At 51.2% G+C, this 20,811-nt stretch overlaps 1 protein-coding gene and 1 long non-coding RNA gene across 4 annotated transcripts in view; both read left to right on the top strand.

The window, feature by feature from the left end:
* CACNA1H (calcium voltage-gated channel subunit alpha1 H) overlaps positions 1 to 7,643 on the top strand; it is a 189,303-nt gene extending 181,660 nt beyond the window's left edge. For all 3 annotated transcript variants that reach the window (XM_090024755.1, XM_090024756.1, XM_090024754.1), the window contains 3 exons: positions 1,073 to 1,259; positions 3,082 to 3,260; positions 4,571 to 7,643. In XM_090024755.1, coding sequence (XP_089880881.1) covers positions 1,073 to 1,259; positions 3,082 to 3,260; positions 4,571 to 5,755 — 1,551 coding nt within the window. In that variant the 3' untranslated portion in view covers positions 5,756 to 7,643. The remainder of the gene's footprint in view (positions 1 to 1,072; positions 1,260 to 3,081; positions 3,261 to 4,570) is intronic.
* A 5,888-nt stretch (positions 7,644 to 13,531) lies between these two features.
* LOC149855102 (uncharacterized) lies at positions 13,532 to 15,331 on the top strand. Its single transcript, XR_016438709.1, has 3 exons — positions 13,532 to 13,868; positions 14,151 to 14,303; positions 14,465 to 15,331. It is a non-coding gene; the product is annotated as an uncharacterized LOC149855102 (long non-coding RNA).
* Positions 15,332 to 20,811: the final 5,480 nt, after the last annotated feature.

The raw sequence follows: 20,811 nt of genomic DNA, 5'->3' as shown, positions 1-20,811 counted from the left end.
ACTCAAGGAAAAGAGTGCAGCAGGGAAGTAAAGTGTGTTCATTCGCACATGTGACCAGGCACATTATTTTATTTTATTTTTTTAATCAGCCACTCGGTTAGAAGCAAAACTGCAGCAATTAGTTGTTCTGGAGCTAACTCGGTGAATTGGGAGGGAATGCGTCTCATGATTAAAAACATGGGACAGAGAGCTGGGACTCCTGGGGTCTAGTCCCATATCTGCCACTCAATCATTGCATGACCTTGGGAAAGTCACATTAACGTCTCCATCTGGAAAGCAGTATGTCGACTAATTAAATGAAGCATTGCGAGCATCCTTGGACCAAAGTTGCTATAGAAGGACAGAGTGCCAGTATTTATTACATCAATTCATATTTGTCATACTGGGTTTTGCTCTTACAGCGGGTAGCTGAGTCACTGGGTCTCTGTACGGATTCAGCCATCAGCCTGCCTAGTCCACGTTGCAGGTTCAAAGCTGTAATGTCTGTCTAGGCGTTGATGTGGGCTTTGTGTCTCTGTGCATGTGGGTGTACACGGCCATGCGTCCAATATACATGGCAAACGAATTGCCGGGAACCCGTGTCTCCATCCGTCGGTGTGGTCTCACGAGCCATTTTGCCCATGGATCGTCAGGTTGCCGCTTGTTCAGCCAGGTCTTGCTGCTCGCTGCATGACTGCTTGAGAAATGCTGGAGGTTTCAGAGAGATTACGTTAGCCATGCACTGAAAGCTGAGTGCTTATCTGCTGGGAAAGTCGCTCTTTCTTACGCACTGATGCGGTAGGCAGCGTTTCCAATGACTTAAACTGTGCTACTAGACCGTCAAGGCAATAGCTTCCAATCTGGTTGCTAGCCGTCGGGCCCCGAGGTATTGCTAAAACTGCAGCGATGAGAAAAGTCTCTGTGGTGTCCCCTTTTACAGAAACGCTCCAGAGACATCAAGGTCATCGAGTGGTATGTTGGCCCAGTGTTTAACCTCGGTGCATCTTTAAAGGGATGGTTGATCAAGACACCGTCAGAGCCTCATCCCCACGGGGTGGAATAACCCGGCTTTCCTTCTCTCGCTGGTTTGCAGGAAGGGGCTGCCTGCCTCTGGGCGAAGAAGGAGTCGCAAAACTTCCTGACTGTCCGCAAGATCTCGGTGTCCAGGATGCACTCCTTGCCGAACGACAGCTACATGTTCCGCCCCGTGATGCCCGCCAAGCCGCCGTACCCGCTGCACGAGGTGGAGATGGAGAGCCACCCCTGCAAGTCACAGAGAGGTACTGTAAAAGGAAGAGCTGTTTTGTGAGTGATTAAATGAGGATGGTGAGTGGTATGGAGGGGCTTCCACATGAGGAGAGACCAAAGGGGCCAGGCCTGTTCAGTTTAGAAAAGAGACGCTTGAGGGGGAACGTGGTACGGGTTTACAAAATACTTAAGGGCCAACAGGGGTTTATCATTTACTCCCTCTCGATACAGAAATGAGGGGGTCACAGAATAAAACTAGTAGGATGTATTATGTACGGCCTCTCAGCACGAGAACGAGGGGTCCCATAATGAAACCAGTAGGTGGTAAGGTTGAAAATAACACAAGGCCGTTCTTTTTCATAGAATTGTAGACAATTTGGGTGGGAGGGGGACCTCAAGAGGTCGCGTCCAGTCCGACCCCCTGCTTCAAGCAGCACCAGCCCCAACTACATCATCCCAGCCAGGGCTTTGTCTAAAAAACCCCAAGGATGGAGACTCCACCACCTCTCTAGGTAACCCCTTCCAGTGCTTCACCACCCTCCTGGTGAGAGAGTTTTTCCTAATATCCAACCTAAACCTCCCTCGCTGCAGCTTGAGCCCATTGCTCCTTGTCCTGCCATCTGCCCCCGCTATGAATGGTCCAGCTCCATCCTTTTTGCAACCCCCCTGCAGGGAGGTGAAGGCTGCTGTTCAGTCCCCCTTGGTCTTCCCTTCTGCAGACTAAATAGGCCCATTTCCCTCAGCCTCTCTTCACAAGTCATACCCCCAGCCCCCGAACCATTTTCATTGCCCTCCACCGGACTCAATCAGTGCAGCTGCCACACTCCTCTTAAGACCAGTTGGAGGGAGAGAAAAAAAAAGGCCCCAAAAGACAAATGATCAGGAGGGATATTTTTCTCCGCAGCAAGTCTCTCTCTTCGAAAGGCAGCAGCAGACCATCAGGATGGATTTTGTCACAGGTCCGAGTTCCCCGACCTCGGGGTGAGATCTCTTGGGGAGATGGATAGCCATGCTTTTATACGGAGCAGAGAGATAAAATCAGACATTGGCACACACGCTACTGAAGGGCCGCACATCCCACTGCCGAAAAGGCAGGGGAACTTGAAAACCGAGTGGAAGTTGAGCCGGGCAGCAGGGGATGGAGGAGGCGGGCAGCTTTGCGGGGTCAGCAGGGGCCAAAATGGGAAGCAAAGGGCAGGCATTTGGTTTGTGAAGCCAGAGGGCCTTTTCAGAGTGGTTCAAAGCTCTTGACTGATGCTGGGGCTGCTCCGACTGAGCTACAGGGTAAGATTCCCACGGGTTTCATGTGAAACCGGGGTGGGACAGGCACTCGCCCTGGTGACGTGCCCATGAGGTAGGGCCATGCTTCAGTGCATGGCTGCCTACAGAGGGTGAAGGGACTTGCTGTAGAGGTCCTGCCCAAAGGGCGCGAGGCGGGGCTGTGCTACACCACGCCGTAGCCCCGTGGCAGAGAGCAGGGCTTATCGGCACGTAGCGTGCGCAGCGCGCGTTCGGCCGCGCAGACGCACCCGGACCGCTCGCAGGTTAGTCGTTCTGGGAGCAGAAATCAAGCGCGTTGAGTAGCGCTATCCTGGCTGAGCCACAGGTCCACGTCTGGCTTGAATTTTGACCACAGGATACTTCCTTTTCTGAGTCGGACCCGAGGCGATAGGGAGATGCGGCGGTGGGGGGCTTCGAAACCCCCCCTCCTTCTCTCCCGAACTCTGCGGTGCTGCCGTTCCCCCACCCTGGTTGCCTTGAAATCCTGGGGTCCTGGTGAAGCGGGGAAGGTCTGCATTAGCACCAGGCCAGCTGTGTAGCAGCTGGGGTCAGTGTTGTCTCTCCATTGCACAGGGTCCATCACCTCTACCCGGTCCCAGCCCGTGGGGACAAGCTCCTCTCTGCGAATCCCCACCGAGTGTCTTCAGCTGACCCCCGGACCGTCGTACCGCAACGCCCGCGACCTTTGGAAGATCCACCCCCCGACGGCCGCCCCGCGATCTCCCAGCCTCAACCGGCTGCTGTGTAGGCAGGTAGGAGACCAGCAGCCCGGGGCCCTGGGATCTCCACGGCAGTGAAATTTTTCCTCTCGTTCCTTTTCCTGCTCCCCCCGGTTCATCATCCCCCGCCTTTCTTCTCTGCTGGGGGGAGGGGCAACGTGACAAAACGAGGACAAACGATGTTGTCTGTGACGGCGCGTGCAAAATAGGTATTTGAACGTAGCCCTTAGCGTCTTTTCTGTTGAGTGCCTTCGTTTTTCAATCAATTCCCAGCCCCCGCGTCCCAGCCTAGGGAAATCACTTGGCACGTTTCAGTCCGCCAGCGGACACCGTCCTCTTAGACGGATTCCAATTCCAGAGGAGCAGCAAGCGTCGGCGCCGAATGGATGTCGGAGGGAAAGCGTTTCTGTACTATGCAAAGCTCCTGTTAGCCCCCTGCTAGTCCAAATAATTGTGGAGGCTGCTAAGCCAAATTCAGCCTTTGGATGCATGCTCACGGCTCAGGCTGGAAGTCAGACAGGGGCACGTGAACATCTGAGAGCAGAGCTTGCTGGGACCAGTTCAGAGCAGCCTGCGCTTGATTCGAGGGTCTCGTGGCTTAATAGCCTCACGGGACCTGGAGTCATTCATCGGGTCCCTCGTTTGGCAAGCCAGAGACCTCATCGGCTCGCCTTATCAGGGATTCTGGTGGTCAACACGGCTGGTATTTTATTAAAGAAGCTTTTCCCTGTTTGCCAAAGATGAGAAAGCGTTGACGCCCACGTCCCCAGGCAGTACCAGACCAATGGGATGTGTCGTGTGGTGTAAAATCGTGGGAGGGACGTCAGGCGATCGTAGAGAAGGGACCTCCAAGAGGTCATCTCAACCAGCCCCCTGTCTAAACCAGCATGTGTCTTGCCTGCTCTTAAAAGCCTCCGGTGACAGAGATGCCACAAACTCGGCCCTGAAAGTGCAGATGCTTTAAACCTAGGCGTGCAACTTTTGCGGTGTACCGTGCTGTCCTACGGGGAGATGTTTGTTCCCAGCTGGTTCTGATGCCCCGTAGAGCGATAGCCCTAGTCATGAGCATCCTAGAGGGTGGAGATGAGCACAGGACTAAGAAGGTCTGGAAGGCTTCGGAAGATTAGGGCCCCGCACTGAGACAGACCTGATGGACGAGGACCTGGCTCTGTCCTCCTGCAAACCCTTTTATGCCCTCTTAGTCGATGAACCTCCGCGATGGACCGCACGGTGCACGCAGGGATTTTACTGGTCCTCGGTGTTGCTGGGCCTTGTCCTGCTCTGCAGAAAACATACGTCATGTAGGCTCCTGGCCCATCTCTCTCTCTCTCTTTCCCTTGCAGGAGGCCATCAGGACAGAGTCCGTGGATGGGCAGAAAGCAGAGGCCAAGGACAACGTGCAGGTGGAGTCCGGCGAGAGCCTGCAGCCGAAGAAGCCGTCCCAGAGCACCCTAAGCCCCCCTCCGCTGCATCCTGCCCCCCGCTCCCTGCCGGGCACCCCGCCGCATTCCCCTGCCTCGCCCTCACCCCATAGGCACTCGAGTGTCTGCACGCGCAAGCACACGTGTAGCCAGCACAGTATTCCCAGCTGGGCTTCGAGCGAGAGCAGCGACCCGCTGCGCCCTGAGAACTCGCTCTTCGAGTCCTCGGACCTGGCGGACGAAGAGGTCAGCCACATCAACAGCTCGGCGAAAGACTGGCGGGAGGCGCCCGGGTCGAGGAGCCTCTCCGTCTCCCCTTTTGCCTCCCTGGCTTCCTCGCCAGCCCACCACAAGAACTGCAGCACAACCAGCCTGGCAGGGAGCGGCGGCAGCCGAGAGAAGGACTTGAAGAAGTTTTACAGTGTTGACACGAAAGGCTTCCTGGACAAGCCCAGCTGGGCAGACAACCAAAGACGGCACTCCATCGAGATCTGTCCCTCGCTGGACGATGGAGACTGCAGCTTTGAGCAGCCGGCGGAGGGCACGCCGCGCTCCCCCGTCCACGTTCAGCTCGAGTCCGAGTACGTCCACGGGGCTCGGCGGAAGAAGAAGATGAGCCCGCCGTGCATTTCTATAGATCCTCCCATGGAGGACGAAAGCGGCGCGGCCTCCCGTACCAAAGCATCCGAGAACAGCCTGCTGCGGAGGAGGACGCCCTCCTGCGAATCCGCGGCCTACAGAGATTCTCTGGACCTGGCCGAAAACCCGCCGGGGGAGCAGCCCTCGAAAGCAGAGCGGCGGGTCCAGCCGCTGTGCCGAGGGGAGCATCTGGCCATCCCAAACTTCTCCTTCGAGCAGTCGGACGCGAGCTCCTTGAGCAGCCTCTCGGAGCTCCTGCTGGACAGCGGCCAGTCCTCGCCTTCCTCCGGGGAATCCCGCCCCGATCCCGCGGCGCTCGAGCTCACGCAGCTGGAGCCTTTACAGACTCAGTGCAACCACCCTGAGACAAACAAGGAGCTCCTCGTGGTCACGAAGAGCCCCCTCCAGAAGCACGGACTGGTCTCTACGACCGTCGCGACAGATGAAGACGTAGAGGAACCTGTATAGCTTTCCAGGGGCGGGGGAAAGGGGAGTTTTAAGGGCTTGATACCAATGTGGTTTTGAAGCAGAAGGGACTGTGTCGCCACATCCGGGTGGCTGATCTTTCTTTTTTCCCAGTCACTTGTTCCTAAGCGCTGTGGAGGTTTGCAAAAAAAAAATCAATCAATAGGTTGATGGTGGCAAGGTTCAGGGCAGGGGAGAGGGTTATGCAGACTTTGTTTTCTTTTGTAAAGGGAAGATGGAGTCGTTCCCCCCCCCCCACTTCCTTCCCCCCCCACATGGCCTCAATCACATTGATTCGGGTTTGGGCTTTTTTGGGGTGGGAGGTTTTTGGGGTTTTTTTGGTTTGGGGTTGTTTTTTTAAGGGGGGGGGAAAAGGGAATCTTCTCGATTTTTAAACTGGCACCTTTTATTGTGCAACGACGTCACAGTACACGGAAGTGCCCAGAAGACGGGAACTGTACATTGTCTGTATATCAGCAGTTATATAAATAGAAATAATGTATTTGTGAAATACAAAAAAACAAACAAAAAAAAACAAAGTGAAAAAACCAACAAAAAAAAAGACCCACAAAAAAACCTCTCTCTTCATAATGCACATATTTTTATAGAGAAACAATACTGTTTTTTGCATTACATCTGACTCCCCAAATGGGTGGTGTTTTCTTGGGTTTTATGTGGAAGTAATTATTAAGGCTGTTCATTTTCCTAATGTTTCTCTTCTTTCTTTACTTTCAGTCCTTTTCTCTCCTTCCCCTCTTCCTTCCACAATTATCCTGTTGGCTTCTATTCACAGCTAATGCTTTTGATTTGTGTGTGTGTGTGCACACGCGTGTGAGTGTGCATGTGTGTGTGCGCACTCGTGTGTATGTGCGTGTGTCTCTTCCTCTCTCATTTTTCTTTGATACTTTAGAGGTTATCCTCTCTACAGGAAAAAAAAAACAAAAAAAAAAAAACCACAAAAAAAAACCAAATCACTACTGAATTGTAGCCAGTGCAATAATAAGTTATTCATTCTTCTTGTCTGTACAAACTCCTTTTTATTTTATTTTTTATTTTGTATTTTCCTTTTACTGAATTCAGGTTAAATGTTGCAATAATCTGAACTAACGTGCACAAATAAGGTTTCTCGAGTTGCAAGAGAAAAGGCTGGGGGGGTGGGGAGGAATTTACAGAGAGATTAAACAAAGCAAAACAAATAAATAGTAAATTATTTAAGAAATGTATTTTGTTTACTGCAGTCAAAGTAAATTATTGATACAGTATGTAACGGTTTTAACGAGTCGTCTTAGGTAACGTTCTTTGTGAGCCTTTAAGCTAACGGTTTGTTTCCTCCATAGCCGAATGCCTCTGAAAACTAAGTGATGTCCGCACCCTTCTCATTTGCACTCCTGGGTTCCTCTCCCCCCGCGCACACAGGCACACGAGCAGTCTCTCCGGCCATTTCTGTAGCCGTGTAGGATCCATCCTGGAGCCTCTAGAGGAATTAAAGTCATTTGTTACCACCTCACTTGTATCTTTCATTTGGCCTTTTGAATCTCCTTTCCCCTGCCCTTCCCCTTGCCCTCCCCACCCGGCTGCCTTCCTCCCCCCTGGAGCCTGTCCTCCATGCGACAGCTTCCCCGTTGGAAAACAGCTGCTTCTCCCGCACCACCGAGCCCCACCGCAACATCGCGAGGGTGCGTCACAAAGCGAATCGACACCTGTTTGTCAGCAGCAAAAAAATAATAACAATACACCCAAATCCTCTCTTTTTCTTCTTTCTCTTGGTTTCGTTCCATGCCACCTCATATTTATGCCTTCACGTATATCTTCTGTTATTTATGCATTCATTACTCCGGAAAAAAAAAAGCAATGTATCTTGTTTCACATGTATTAAACTGTATAAACTGGACGCGTGGCCTGACTTTCTCCTACCCCAATCTTCCACCCAGGAGTCCCAGTAGCAAGCACAGCTGGGCACACGGCTGATTGCTGACCACCGGTGAAGGCTGGCCCTTTAAAAGCCTTTTTTTCCCCCTCAGTGTGCTTTGCAGGTGCTGGCCCTTTAAAAGTGGCAGGGAGAAGCAGCTGCAGGGCTCCAGTGGCCATGGTGCAGCCAGGAGCTGCCTCTATGTCTGCTATCCACGCAGAACTGCTGGCATAAATAAACCTGGCAGGACCCGGGTCCCAAAAGAGCCTCTTCCACCCCCTGCTGCCATTTGCATCTTTTCCCACCGTTTCCCAGGAGCGTTCTTCTACAGCGCAGCTCCCTTCCCAGCCCGGCCGTATGTTCAGACACTCCGTGGGCTCAGTTGCCGTCATTCGGCTCAGGCTGCCTCGGAGCACCTGTGCTGCGGTAATTAAAAGTCATTGAGGATTAGTGTAAATAATTACTCCGTCTCAGCGGGAACTCCAAAAATGCACAGTAAAAGTCATTATTAATAGCACATCGGGGACAGCAGTGAGCGTCTTTTGCTGCAAATGAACCGGCCGGTGGGGAAAGAGAGGGGGAGAGCAAGGAAATCCTGGGCTGAACTGAATTCTGGTTGGAGGCGCAGCCGGCGGGGTTGCTGCCTCACGCACTGCGCAGCTGTTTGCTGCGTCCCGTGAAGCCGAAAGATTTTCTGCTTCGTTGTCAAAGGGATTCTGGCCCCGTTGTGCTTCCCTCTGCTCTATCCCCTCCCCAAAATAACCCCCCCCCGGCATCTTCTTGCATTTTTACTGATGGCTTCTGTGTCTTTGCAGCTCAGAGGTGTGCCTGCGCTACCTCCGCTTCCCTGACGTGACCGCTGGCCGCTGAGCTTCGCATGCTGCTGGGAAAAGCACAGGTCACATTCAGTGTTGGCAAGTGGCAGTGGCTGAGAAACCAGGCTTGTGATGGAGGGGGTATTGGCATGGCAGAGGGGAAACTGAGGCGCATGGGAGAAGCTGGAAGATGAATGCGAGGGAGGTCAGGGCACATGGGAGAAGCTGGAAGATGAAGGCGAGGGCGTGATGAGTGGATGGAGTGAACAGGGTTTGGGCAGAAACGGCTGGATTTGGAGGGAGCAGGCTCTGTAAAGAGGCATCCATGTGTCCGACTCTATACGAATCTCCCGTGTTGTCACAGGTCTTTCCTAGGGAGGGCGCAGCTGAGAGCAGTGTGCACAGGGACCCCGTTGCAGACGCTTCCCTGCTTCGCACAGCCGCAGCCTAGCAGTACCTCGTGCCGACGGGGGATGACGTTCCTTACCGCAGTTGAGGAGCCAGTTAGGTCATCGCCAGTGCGGCTGGTTTGTTCAGATCCCCCCATGCACGCGTCTCTTGGAAACGCACAGCTTTTTAATATGTGCCCTGCGGTTTGTAGCTCCATCTCTTGTATCCTCTGGTACGGGCTGTGGTTTCTGCTTCATGAGCTGGTTCAGAAGGGGTTTGGACACTTTCCTCTGATGGCCTTTGCATCAGCACGTGGCAAACACGCTCCTTGGATGGGGCATGTGGATGCTGCCCCTTGTGCAGCTTCTGCACTGGTCTGAATGCCTTGAGCCAGGCCAGGATTTACCGATGGCGGGGGATTGCTTACTAAGAACGATGCATCTTTATGGGTAATTTTTTGTGCCTAATCTCAGACCAGCGCTCTGCCAGGTCGGGTGCTGTACAGCCTGGCAACTAGAAGTCTCTGCTTTGTGCTTACGAGAATGAGGCATCCCATCCAGGCTGACAAAATTCACCACCTTGATTCTTTTTCCAGCTGTCTGAGATGATTATCATCGTGGTCTTCGTCTTCCCCTGCAATAGAGAACGCTTTAGTATTTCATTGCAACGGCGTCTAGATGGGGAAATAGGGCATTGTTATAGTGGGGGAAACTGAGACACGAGAGACAGCAAGTCCTGGGGTTTTTTCAAGTCACTTGAGGTGACTCGACTGAGGTGAGTCCAAAGGCCCCCAAGGCTTGATTTGGCCAAGGATGCCCATGCAAGTCTGATCACCTCCGAGAGGAGCGGTGGCTCTCCCACACGGCGACACATCAGACCCCGAGCGGATGAGGTGGCAGGCCCCGCGTGTGCGTGGACACCTGGGAGGACGGGGCCACGCTCGTTCTGCGTCGGTGGCAGCATCCCGTCTCCGACTGGCGTGCTCAAGCCATGCTCCATCAACCCTTGCCCAGAGGAGCTTAGCTTATTTAAAATGTCACTTCATCAGCTTGGCAAATGCGTCTCGCCTGCAGCTAATAAACGGCGCGAGTGTCGAAGCGGGTGCAGGAATCTGTAAGCACCGAGCTGACAGGCAGTTACTCGTGTTGTAACAACCCCGCGTGTCACCCCAACCGCGCCGACCAAACGCTCGTGAACATGTTTTGACTGCAAGAAGAAAGGAGGCGAGCGCGCCGGGAGCCGCACGGGGATGAGCTGGTTTGAGATCCACGCTGCTCATCGGGAGCAAACGCAACACTGGCGGGTCGGGAGGTGTCGGACAAAGTTCCTCGCCGGGAGTAGGTGCAGCCTTGCGGTCATGCGTCAAAACCCACGTTTTTCACGGAGAGACATGAATTTCAGCGAAAGGTTTGTCACGTAAGGCGTCGCTGGGTCCACCGCGGACTTTCGGAGACCCCAGAGAGAACAAGACTCTAACTCAGCATAGCCTGATCAAATCCCTAGTCTGAATAACATATAATAGAGGCGTGAACCTAGGTCTTTCCCCAGCACAGATGAGGACCATGGCCACCAGGTCAGACAAGCTCTGCTCTTGAGTGCAAAACCTCTCTGGGGTGGGGGATTTCTTCCCCATGAGAAGTCCTGCTTCGGTCCCGCTGCAGAATAGGCGCACTTTCAACATCTTGAGACGTTTTAGGAAGGTGGGGAAGGGTCCCCGGCCCGGGGTGGAATCAAGAAGCAAAGAAAAAAGAAGTCCAAACCTTCCCTTCTCCACCTCCTTCCCCCAATATTTTCCCGGTGGTTGTTAGCTAGAACGTCGCTGGAGGAGGCAGAAGATGAAGTGGCGGGGCGTGCCGACGCAGCTGTGGAGGCCTGTACTGGGTGTCTGTTGGAGATCGTCGTGGAGGTAAGTGATGGTCTTGATTCTGGGTGACCCTAAAGCAGAGGTGTGTGTTCAGGCGTAGTCAGGCTTCCTACTTTGTCCTTTAAGAAAGGTTTATGTGGTCTGGGCCCAGAAAGAAAAATGCTATCTATTAGGCCTTCTAAAAAAACCCAAATAAGTGGGTATTAAACCTAGCCATTTTGCCATAGGAGATTAAAGCAAACAGGGTTTCTGAAAACTGCTTTCCCTTGCTGCTGCTTTGCCTTCTGGATGGTGCTCTGGAGTATTGTGTTCAAGCCAAGATCTTGTGAGCAATCAGCTCTGTGTGCTCCAGCCACTCGCTGGGTATAGTTTGGTTTCTCAGAAGAAAAACCGAGAATTAAATGTTTTGAATGCATTACCTGGTCGTATCATTCGCAGCAGTGGGCCTGTTACTAGTCCAGCAAGGACAGCGATGGAAGAATGAGGGGACCACGTCCTTACGATCGTTATTGGACCGGTTGGCACTGCAGTGGGAAGCCTGAACTCGGATATAAACCATCTGATTCAATTAGCTTTGGAAATGAAACCAGGTCTTCGAGACTTACGCAGCTGCTCCTGGAGTTTTTGGTCATGCAGGTTCTCTAATCAAACGCGATACCTAAATTCAAGTGGATGGCAGTGGAAGCTAAATCAGTAGGGGTGGGAATGGGTCCACGACTTGAACATGGAGGATGATTAGCCAGGGGAACAACTTAGGGCGACGGCAGGGTCTCCCAATCAAGATGCAGGTCTCAAGGTCAGCCAGAGGTTGATCCATGCACCCCCGGGTGTAATTCTCTGACCTTTGCACCACGGGAGCTAACCCCAGATGATCCCTTTGGCCTTCACGTGAAAGTGCATGTATTCCTACTGCAGCCAGAACTGTATTGGCAGCTCAAATTCTTTATAAAACAGGAGCTAGGGGAACCATTTTTTAGCAAATCTATTTTTTTTTTTCTCTCTCTCTTTTGGCCAGCCGAATTATGTGCTGCCTTAGTTTGGATCACACCGCCGCGCCGTCCCAGAGTAACTCCCTAACTGGAACAGCTAAGCCCGGCAGAAGCAGTTTAACTTCGGGACAAATTTCTCACGGATCAGATTTCTTCGGCTGAGCGATGCGCTGGGAAACCTGGGCTCCGGCTGGAGCCAGCTTCCTATGGAGTTTGCAGAAATCTTTTCAAAAGAACAATTAGCCTCATTTATGTTGAACCTCGAGATCTCTCTGCTCCGCTTGGGGAGGATTTGAGTTAATCTCCGTGTCCTTCTTTTCATCCCAAAATGGAGTCTTGTCCTCTGAGGACAGAGGCTCTGGCGTAACATAGATTTCAGAGACACTCGGGCTGGAAGGGACCTCGCAAGGTCATCGGCCCCAGGGGCAGGCAATCAGCTAGGGTCAAAGGATCCTAGCAAGGTAAGCATCCAAATGTTTCTTTTTTGGAGGCTTATGACATGGGTTTCTTGCCCTTTTTGTCTCTTTGTGGATAAATAGCACTCCAGCGCTGCAGCCTATTCACAGATAGGGAAGATTAAAAGGTCCCACATGCAGGTTGATGGGACCCAAATCCCAAAGCAGGGAGCTTGACTGTGGCTACGCAACACAGCAGAAGAGTTTGGTAGGAATGAAGTCCCTGTTGGCGCCAGCTGACCATCCAGCTCTGTATAAGGACATTTCTGTCTACCACCCTTGCCCCCTAAAGACCCTTCAAAGCAAACTGCGGCATCACGCGGCCTATCTGCTGCATCCAGGACCTGTGTTTGGTACCTCTCCCCACCCCCAACCCCTTAGCCTTCCAGTGCTATGAGCCCATGTTTTCTGCAAGGCTGGATGAAGGAAGGCAGAGAAGGATCCTCCCTTGAGCAGGGACCTGGACACGGTGACCTTGTGAGGTCCCTTCCAGCCCTACTTTCCTGTGATGCTAAAGAGGATGCTCCAACCTTGCAGCCGGAGCCTCTCGCTCCCCGCTTAGGGAGACCGTCCAGCGGCTCCAAGCTCCAGGGCTCTCTGCAGGCCTTTGACTATTTCAAAGAGGAAAAAGAAAGAGTGGTTAAGAGCAAATCTTGGCCCTTCCCCAGCACTGTCCAGTATCTGCAGGCTGGAAGACGCCCACCCCATGCAAAACCCTTGGAGGTCACGTCCAGGAGGAGTTCCCCGGCTGAGTACAGAGCAAGTCATCGTATCCGGAGGGAGCGGTGCCTTTGCATACCTGCCTGCTCTATGGAGCCAGCCCCCCTGCAGATAACTCTCTTCCACCTTCGGACCTCAACCCTGGCTCAGGCAGCCTTTGGCTTGGACCTGACCTATGCAAGAGGATCGCCACTCGGCCAGGAGGGAGAGGATGGCTAAAGCCAGCTCCATCCTACCGAACCCCTCCGCTGAAACCTGCCTTCAGCTGAACGGCCTCGCGTCAGGCTGGTTTCACGAGGGGAAGCGAAGCTCCCTGTCCACCGCGCTCCCTTTAACGAGACGTGAAGCAAGGCGGCGATGAATAATTCAGCGGCAGGAGCACCGCACCTGCTGGGGTGGCAGGAGGAGGGAGAGCAGAGACAGATGCTGCTTCTGGCTGAATAAGCTCCAGCATAAGGGAAACAACAGTTCTTTGGCTGCAGACGCCTCCAGACGCAAAGGAAGCCCGAGATTTTTACCGCTGTGCTGAGTATTCAGTACAAGCAGTGGGATTTCACGGCCTTTTTTTTCTCTCCAGCCTGTTTTATTCCTGGGTCCTGAATCTATCTTGGGCTTCCAGAGATGGGAGGGGGGTGCCTGCTAGCAGGGACATCAGCATCGCTTATGGGGCATTTGGTTAGGGCAGGTGGGGGGCAGCCTTCTTGGCAAATTAACCCCACACTGAAACTTTTGCTAGGGTCCTACGGTCCACTGCTGCCACCTCACCTGCAAAATCATAGCCAAGCTAGAAAATCCCAGTATGGCCTATTGAACCCCAGGAAAAAAAGTTACCACTGGGCCCACTCTTAGCACCTCATCCGCTTTGTGTTTGCTCTTTTATTTAGCACTACTTCGCATGAGCACCTGCAGCATCATTAATAGGACTGAGTTAAGCATCTCGGTGCACAACATCCCCCCCAACACAGACGCTTCAAGCAAGTAGTTCAATATTATTATTATTATTATTATTAATAGACAGGGAAACTGAGGGTGGAGGGAGGGTGAAATTCTTCTGCCCTGGATCTGGCAGGGAGTCAGGAATAAAGACAGGAGCAAAACTCCCAAATTAAATAGCCAACAAGTTTTTAAAGAGGAAAAAAGGAACAAAGGGCTTTTCTATAGCAGCCCTGCATCTCACAGAGATGCCTCTGTACGGCAACAGTAACACCTGCACTGTGTGTTTTGGGTTGTTTGGGGGTTTTTTCCCATTCTTATAGATTTGAAGCAGGTGTTGCAGAGACACCTTTTCATCTTGCCCCGGCTCTCGAGAAATCTAGGTCGGCTGAGTCCGTGGCCGGGCTGCTTCGGGCCTTGAGTGGGCACGGCTTCGTCTTCCCGGCGTGTGAACGAGGCCTCTCCTCCGCGGTCAGGTAAGCCAAGCACTGAGATCCCTGTCCCATGCTGGTAGCGCTGCACCCAGGCTGCGTCCCACCTCAAGGGAAAACTCAAAGGTGCCTCGGCGGCTCTGCCATGTCCCCCCAAAATAGGCTGATGCTCTAAAATCCGATTGTTTAAGGGCATTTTTCTGCAGGGTGCTTGCCCAGGAAATGGTTAATACTCTGCTGTCGAAAAGCCTCATCCCTTTTTGGTGTCTCTCTCAAAGAAGCAAGAGCCTGTGGTGCTCTCCCAGGGAAAGAGCCCTGTCCTGAACGCTGCAGCCCTGGGCACGGCCAGGCACTTCTCAGCAAGGACTGTGGGAAACGACCTTCCCCACCGCCGCTCCTTGCCGAATGCTTTCTCAGGGGGATTGAACTATCTTGAAAGACACAGATGTGAGTCTGGGAACAAGTACGCCTCGTCTTGGCCTTTGGCCTCTGCATCCTCTGAGAACTGGAATTGAGCAGGATCCGGCCAGGACATTGCCCAGTAATCCTCTGTCTCGTAGGGTCGCTATCCTAAAACAAATATCACTCTCGTAGCCATTCCCTTGGGGGTTATGTTATAGATAAAGCAATGCCAGTCCTGCCCACGTCTGCAGAGAGGGGTCAGGTGGCTGACTGGCAGCAGCCGGTTATTGGGGGTCTACTTAATTCACGGTTTCACAGTTTTCATAGGAACCGTGCAAAACGGCGCTATCCACAATCACCAGGCTATAGTACGTTGGCCGCAATTTTCTGCAAAATCAACCTAACCACCCTCCCCGTAATATTATTCATATAATGATTGTATTATTCATATAATAGACTGTGCTAGAGTGTCCCAGTGCTTACCGCAATACAAAGATGTGATTATTGTCACTGCAGCACGAGATCACGTGACTGGAAGTTACGGTCTGCTAGTGACGCAGAGTAAGCGGAGGCGCCAGTCGGCAAAGTGAAAATGTTTCTATTCAGGCTAGCGTTAATTAGGATTTCTAAACTTTTTGGAGAATGCTACATATAACAATAAATTATGATGATTTGAGTTACCATTCATGTTGCGCATGCATTTATATTTCTAATCTACTGACATTTAGATGCCAAATTTCAATTTCAATTTAACATATTTAAATTTAGATGCCAATTCAGATTGATTATATGATGAATTATATGATATTTCACAGCTTTCATAGGTATCAGGGCTGGAAGGGACCTCGTGAGATCATCGGGTCCAGCCCAATAGAATTGACTTTCCATGGAATTTGCTATTAAATTAAACGCGTCTCTGCCACGGCCTTAGTCTGCTGCTAGTGTTCAACTTGCAGACTGTCACCCCAGCTCCTCCACCCTAAAACATCCTGCTTGTAATGGCTTCAACCTCCTCAGGTTGCCCTTCTGCTTGTCTGGTCCGTCGTGTGCCTGGGTGTCCAGAAGAAGTTGCTATCATTGACTCCGTCTGTACAGCCCCTAGGACGCACCTGGATGAGACCTTGGAGCAACTTCTACAGCATGAATCGTTAATAATGGATCTTGACCCCAAACCTGAACTGATCTAAAATGACCATCTCTTTTATTTTATTTTATTTTATTTTTGTTGAGTTTCCCAAACATTTTGCTCAGATCTTGTTTGCTTGTATCCAGTGGTTTCTCACGCATCTCGGAACTGGTTGGGTTTTTTTGGCTGGAACAGGAACCGGAGAAAGAGAAGTTTTTGTGACCTGGCTGGATGCAAAGGGTGCTGCTACTCGAATGCTAACACCGTCTGTAATGAGTTGTCCATCCTAAGTTCATGATCATGAGACTCGGCTCCCCCACATCATAGTTTTGACTGCACACCCAAACTGCAGGTCAGTCATTTCATCCAGTCCAAACCTCCTGCGAGGCTGTCATGCATCTGCATCTGGAGCAGAAAAGTCATGCTTGACCTGTATGCTGCGGTCAGATCTAATAGTGATACTCCATCGCCCCTGTGAGAACCAGCAGGCTGGTGGCCATCCGGGCTGATGACGCTTGCACCATCTTGAATAGATTGAAGCAGGATCCTAGCACCGGGCAGAGCAGCTCTGAACAGTGGCAGCTCTCTGCTGTCGGTCTGAAGGATGGCAAACCCCACCGATCTGCTTTCCTGCAGGTAATCAAAGATATGTCGAGCCACAGCTATTACAATTAAATATTTTACAACACCCCAGATACACGCCAGGTGTGCCAATAGAGACCCTGGCTAAAAGTGCTTACAAGAGACAAGTCGTGAAACAAAATGCAGGAGAAAGGTGAAGGGTTACAGCAAGGAGATCCTGCACTGACTTAGGATGCTCAGGCATGGTCCCTAGGGGCAGCTTTTATTGTTTCCTTGCACTTCCATTAAAATATAAGGGATCTAAAGGCATGAGACGGTGCTAATTACCTGCTAATTGACCCCATTTTAGGAAGCTGCACCAACATTTGCCAGCATTTCCAGCTGCTTCCCTGGTTGGTTTGCTCTGGGACATATGGGAAATGGAGGAGGGATTTCTTAACTGCATTTGGGGTAAAAAAAATCCCTGAACAGCCAACTTAGAGCATAGCGCTGTGTGCTGACATTCTCCTTCATACACACGCACACAACCCAAACCTGCATGACGATGGCTAAAGCCTCTTTGAGGAGGAGGTGTCTCCTCTGCAGCGAAAGCAGCATTGTTTGGCAGTATTAACCATGCCATCACCGAGAAATGCAGGTTCTGGCTAATATCTGGGTTGGAAGCCGTCTGCACCTCTGATGCTTGCACATCCTCCTGGTCTTGTCCTAGCTTGAGACAAAACGGGGAAGCTGCAGTCTTGATTTCAGCGCCTCTCAGGCACTCGCCACGACTGCAATGGCTGGAAGAGCTTGCACTCCACCCTGTTGAATGCAGGCTGCTGGCCAGACCGTGCTGGAGCACCCTGGGTCAGCCGCTGCAAGGTCAGAAAGGATGTTTTACAACACCTGAGGCTATGCAATGCCTGGCTATCAGAGATGCTTCTCAGTCTGGTCATTCAACAAGAGCGCTGCAAACCATTCAACCAACCCCTCCGTGCTGAAGTAGGTGTCCAGTCCTGGAGCTCCCTGGAGCTTCCTTTACTTCATTTTGGAGCTAAGTCTTAAAAGAGCAGGTTAGCCAGGCTGACAGTAGCCCAAAGCCACTTTGTTCTGGCCCATAGACCCGTGCAGTTGCCCTGCGGGTCTGCCTCCATGGATTAGGAAATGAGTTGAAGCCTACAAGGTAGAGGACTCTTGCTGGAAGCAACGCTCCCTCTTTCCATTAAAAGAGTCAACCTTGAGAGCTCTCAGCTCCCAGAATACAACCTGTTCTCCACCGTGAGCAGAGCCGGAGCTCATCCTCTGAGCGACAAACCCACGTGGCTGCGGCTCTCCTGATCCAATGCAAGGCAGGGCCCGTTGGGCCCAAAATGGAGCACCTCCAAAAGAAAGAACAGGCCATGCAACAAGCAATGGCAACCAAAAGCTATTGCCCACCCAAAATAAAATAAAAATAGATTTGTCCATGGAGGAAAAAAAAATGCACTGCCCTGACAATAGATTTTTTTGCAAAGTAGATTCCCTTGCAACTTGGTAAGTGCGGACCTGTGGCAGCAGCCTGGCCTTCGAAGTGCTAGCTTTCCTAACTTTCGGAGTTGGGAAAAGGCATTGTTCTTAACAGCTGGTCACTTGGTTAAATGTTTTTGCCTCACCTGTTCGGGTCCTCTTGCATTCACCCGCCAAAAATATCCGAGCGAGTCAGTTTGCTGGCTGGAGCCTCTGCCCAAGAAGCCCATTGGAAGTGGGCGTTCACTGCCGCGCAAACCTCCATCAGAAACCAGCGGTACGCCTGTTTAATCAGAGGATGGCAATAGACCAAGTGACCGCATCCAATTAAAGTTCAGAGCTCCACCAGGCTCTCATGAATGAGCGGCAGATCATGAAAGATTCACGGAAATCGCCTGGGGGATCATTTTGAATGGTGAATCAATCCAAGACAATCCTGAGTTCGGAGGATCTGTCATCTAAGGCAAAATGTATCAGCTGGCACAATTCAGTACAAGTTATTCACTCATCTCTGCTGATTTCTTTCATGCTTTGGATGCTGTAACTATTTTTCACCTGGACCAGAGTTTCTGATGCCTGGAGTCCCACCTACCCCGCTTTGTCCACCCTGAAAACTCTTCTGACAAGGAAGCAGGATGGAAAATCCCATGCCAGTATTTACAGTCAAAGGTGATTAAGAGAGTGGTTTAATTGAATACTTCATCACTGGTGGCTAGAGGAAAACAGATGACTTCCACAGGGCAAAGAAAGCTTTGGGGCCGATTATCTTGGCCACCCCATCAGAGCAACAGGGCCGTGAATGCCTGCAGATGGCTTGATAACGTTTGAGGAAGCTGTTCTTCACCGTCCAAGCAAGGTCCTTCCTAAGGACAGGCTGGGTTTCCTTTCCTTTTCAGTACCTGTGACCTCCGGGTGCACGCTCACAGCTGAGTGGTTTTGCAAAGCAAAAGCGAACGAGCCGTGCTTCCCAAGTGCGAGGCGCCCCACTGTGCCCAAACTCACCCCCCTCCAGCTCTTCCAGGCTCCTGCATTTCCATTGCAGCGCATCTAGTCGTACCCGAGCTAGCTTTTTCTCTCCTACCAAGGGCGCTGATGCCACCAGGGTCTTGACTTCAGCATGGGCTGCACAAGGCTGGCCAGGACCAGACCTGGGGTACTGAAGTCTCAGCTACTGCAGTCTCCCCACAAGCCAGCTTGGGATTGTCCAGGCGCGATTCAGTGCAGACAAAGCCTGAGACCTTCCCTCACTGATGCACCGGTCACAGCCAAGGGATCCCTGTAACATTGAAGGCACAGTATATTATATATTACATATTATTTACCTGCTTGTTAACTCAGCTTAATACCCGACCCTCACTGAAACCAGTGCAGTCTCTGCCTGTAGTAAGCCCTAAGTGCTGTGGTCTGCTGCTTTGTACTGTCTTTTCTTTAGAAAAGAAAGGTTGTTGGTTTTTTTTTCCTCCTACTGGATATAAAACCCCATATACCAGATTTGCCCCTGCTTTTTCAATCGCTTCAACAAACAAATGAAGTGCAGGCTCCAGCTAGACAAGGTTCGTTTTGTAAATCTGATGCCTTTTATTAGATCAACTAAAATAGTTGGAAAAATTCTTCTTTGCAAGCTTTTGGGTATAAATACCCTTCATCAGACTGAGGAAGCATCCGTAGTCGGTGCATACGTTCTTCCTGGATGTGGCTCCAGCTGGGGCAGTTTTGCCTCTGGGCACTTGGCTACAAGAGGACAAAGGTGCAAGTACGCAGAGTTGCCCTCGCATCCAAGGGTGCAAACCTCTGACGCAGTGAAGGGCCTGCACCTTCTGGCATGCCATGACCTAGGGAGAGCTTTGTTTCTGCCTCCTTCCCACCCTACCTTTGCATGCACCTCTCTCTGCAACTGCTTCTCCTAGACCTGCCCCAAGCAAGGCCCCATCTGGACTCTGGGGAAAAGTGCTGTCCGATGCCCCCGACAACTAGCAACTCCCCGGCTCTGCTCTGATGGGGAAATTACCTAGTGGTAAAATGGGGCTGAGTGATACCACAAGGTTTGAGCCCATTGGATTCTCTGAAGAGAAGCTCTAAGTAAATGCAAAGCATTGCTGTTTATGATTTAATTTGATGAATTTCTGCTTTACCTTTCGTGCACGTCAATCCCATCAGATCATCATCCCCGACCTCTCCCAGTTGCGCTCGGTTGCAATAAAAGCAGTAAGTACAGGAAGGTCATCATCCTTTCCTACCTGGCTTGGCTGGAGCCATTGTAGAAGGCTTGTGAGGAATGAAGATCAAACCATACTTAGAAAACTATTTTGTAGGGAAATGGGTGTTAAGGGGGTGGAGGTTTTGAGGCTGTTCTGTGTTTCAGGGTGAAAGCTTTGATTGTATTGATTTTAAATTCTCTTTGTCAGGGTAGGGGGAAAAAAAATCCCAAATCTGAATCTATCCCCAGTGCAATTAGATACAGCCTTTAATCTGTCATCATTACAAGATCATACAGGTTGCATGAATACTAATAAGCATTTGATATTTGTACAAGCTTTTTTAGGGTGAATAATTAAATTGACTTTATCCATTAAACCTCGCCTATTAAGCTTTAAATGCAGGAATATATTTAAATGGCTCAGTGCCATGTCTCTTTATGGGGGCCTTAATTAGAAATTTTAATGCATCTTGCCACAGTATCATTCCTCGGTAGCATGCTCTGAATGGCTGAAATGGGCATCTTCATTTATGCTGCTCGGAGCATGTGTCTGCTTTTTATCTCCCTGCAAACCAGGGATAACTTGCAGCAGGGTTATTGATCACCAGTCTACCAGTGTTTTGAGCAAGACCCCTCTTTCATGGAGCACTTGGCTACATTCAGACTCCAGCAGGACACATACAACAGGTCCCATATTTAATTTTGTTTTAATTCCCTATTCCCCCCGAGGGGCTGCATATATTGTAGACTATTAGCGGAGT

The sequence above is a fragment of the Crocodylus siamensis genome, chromosome 12 (genome assembly GCF_052110815.1).
Source record: "Crocodylus siamensis isolate JL-2025a chromosome 12, ASM5211081v1, whole genome shotgun sequence".
In the NCBI taxonomy this organism is placed as follows: Eukaryota; Metazoa; Chordata; order Crocodylia; family Crocodylidae; genus Crocodylus; species Crocodylus siamensis.
The sequence above is the reverse complement of the archived record's forward strand: the minus strand, read 5'-3'. Positions and strand labels throughout refer to the sequence as shown.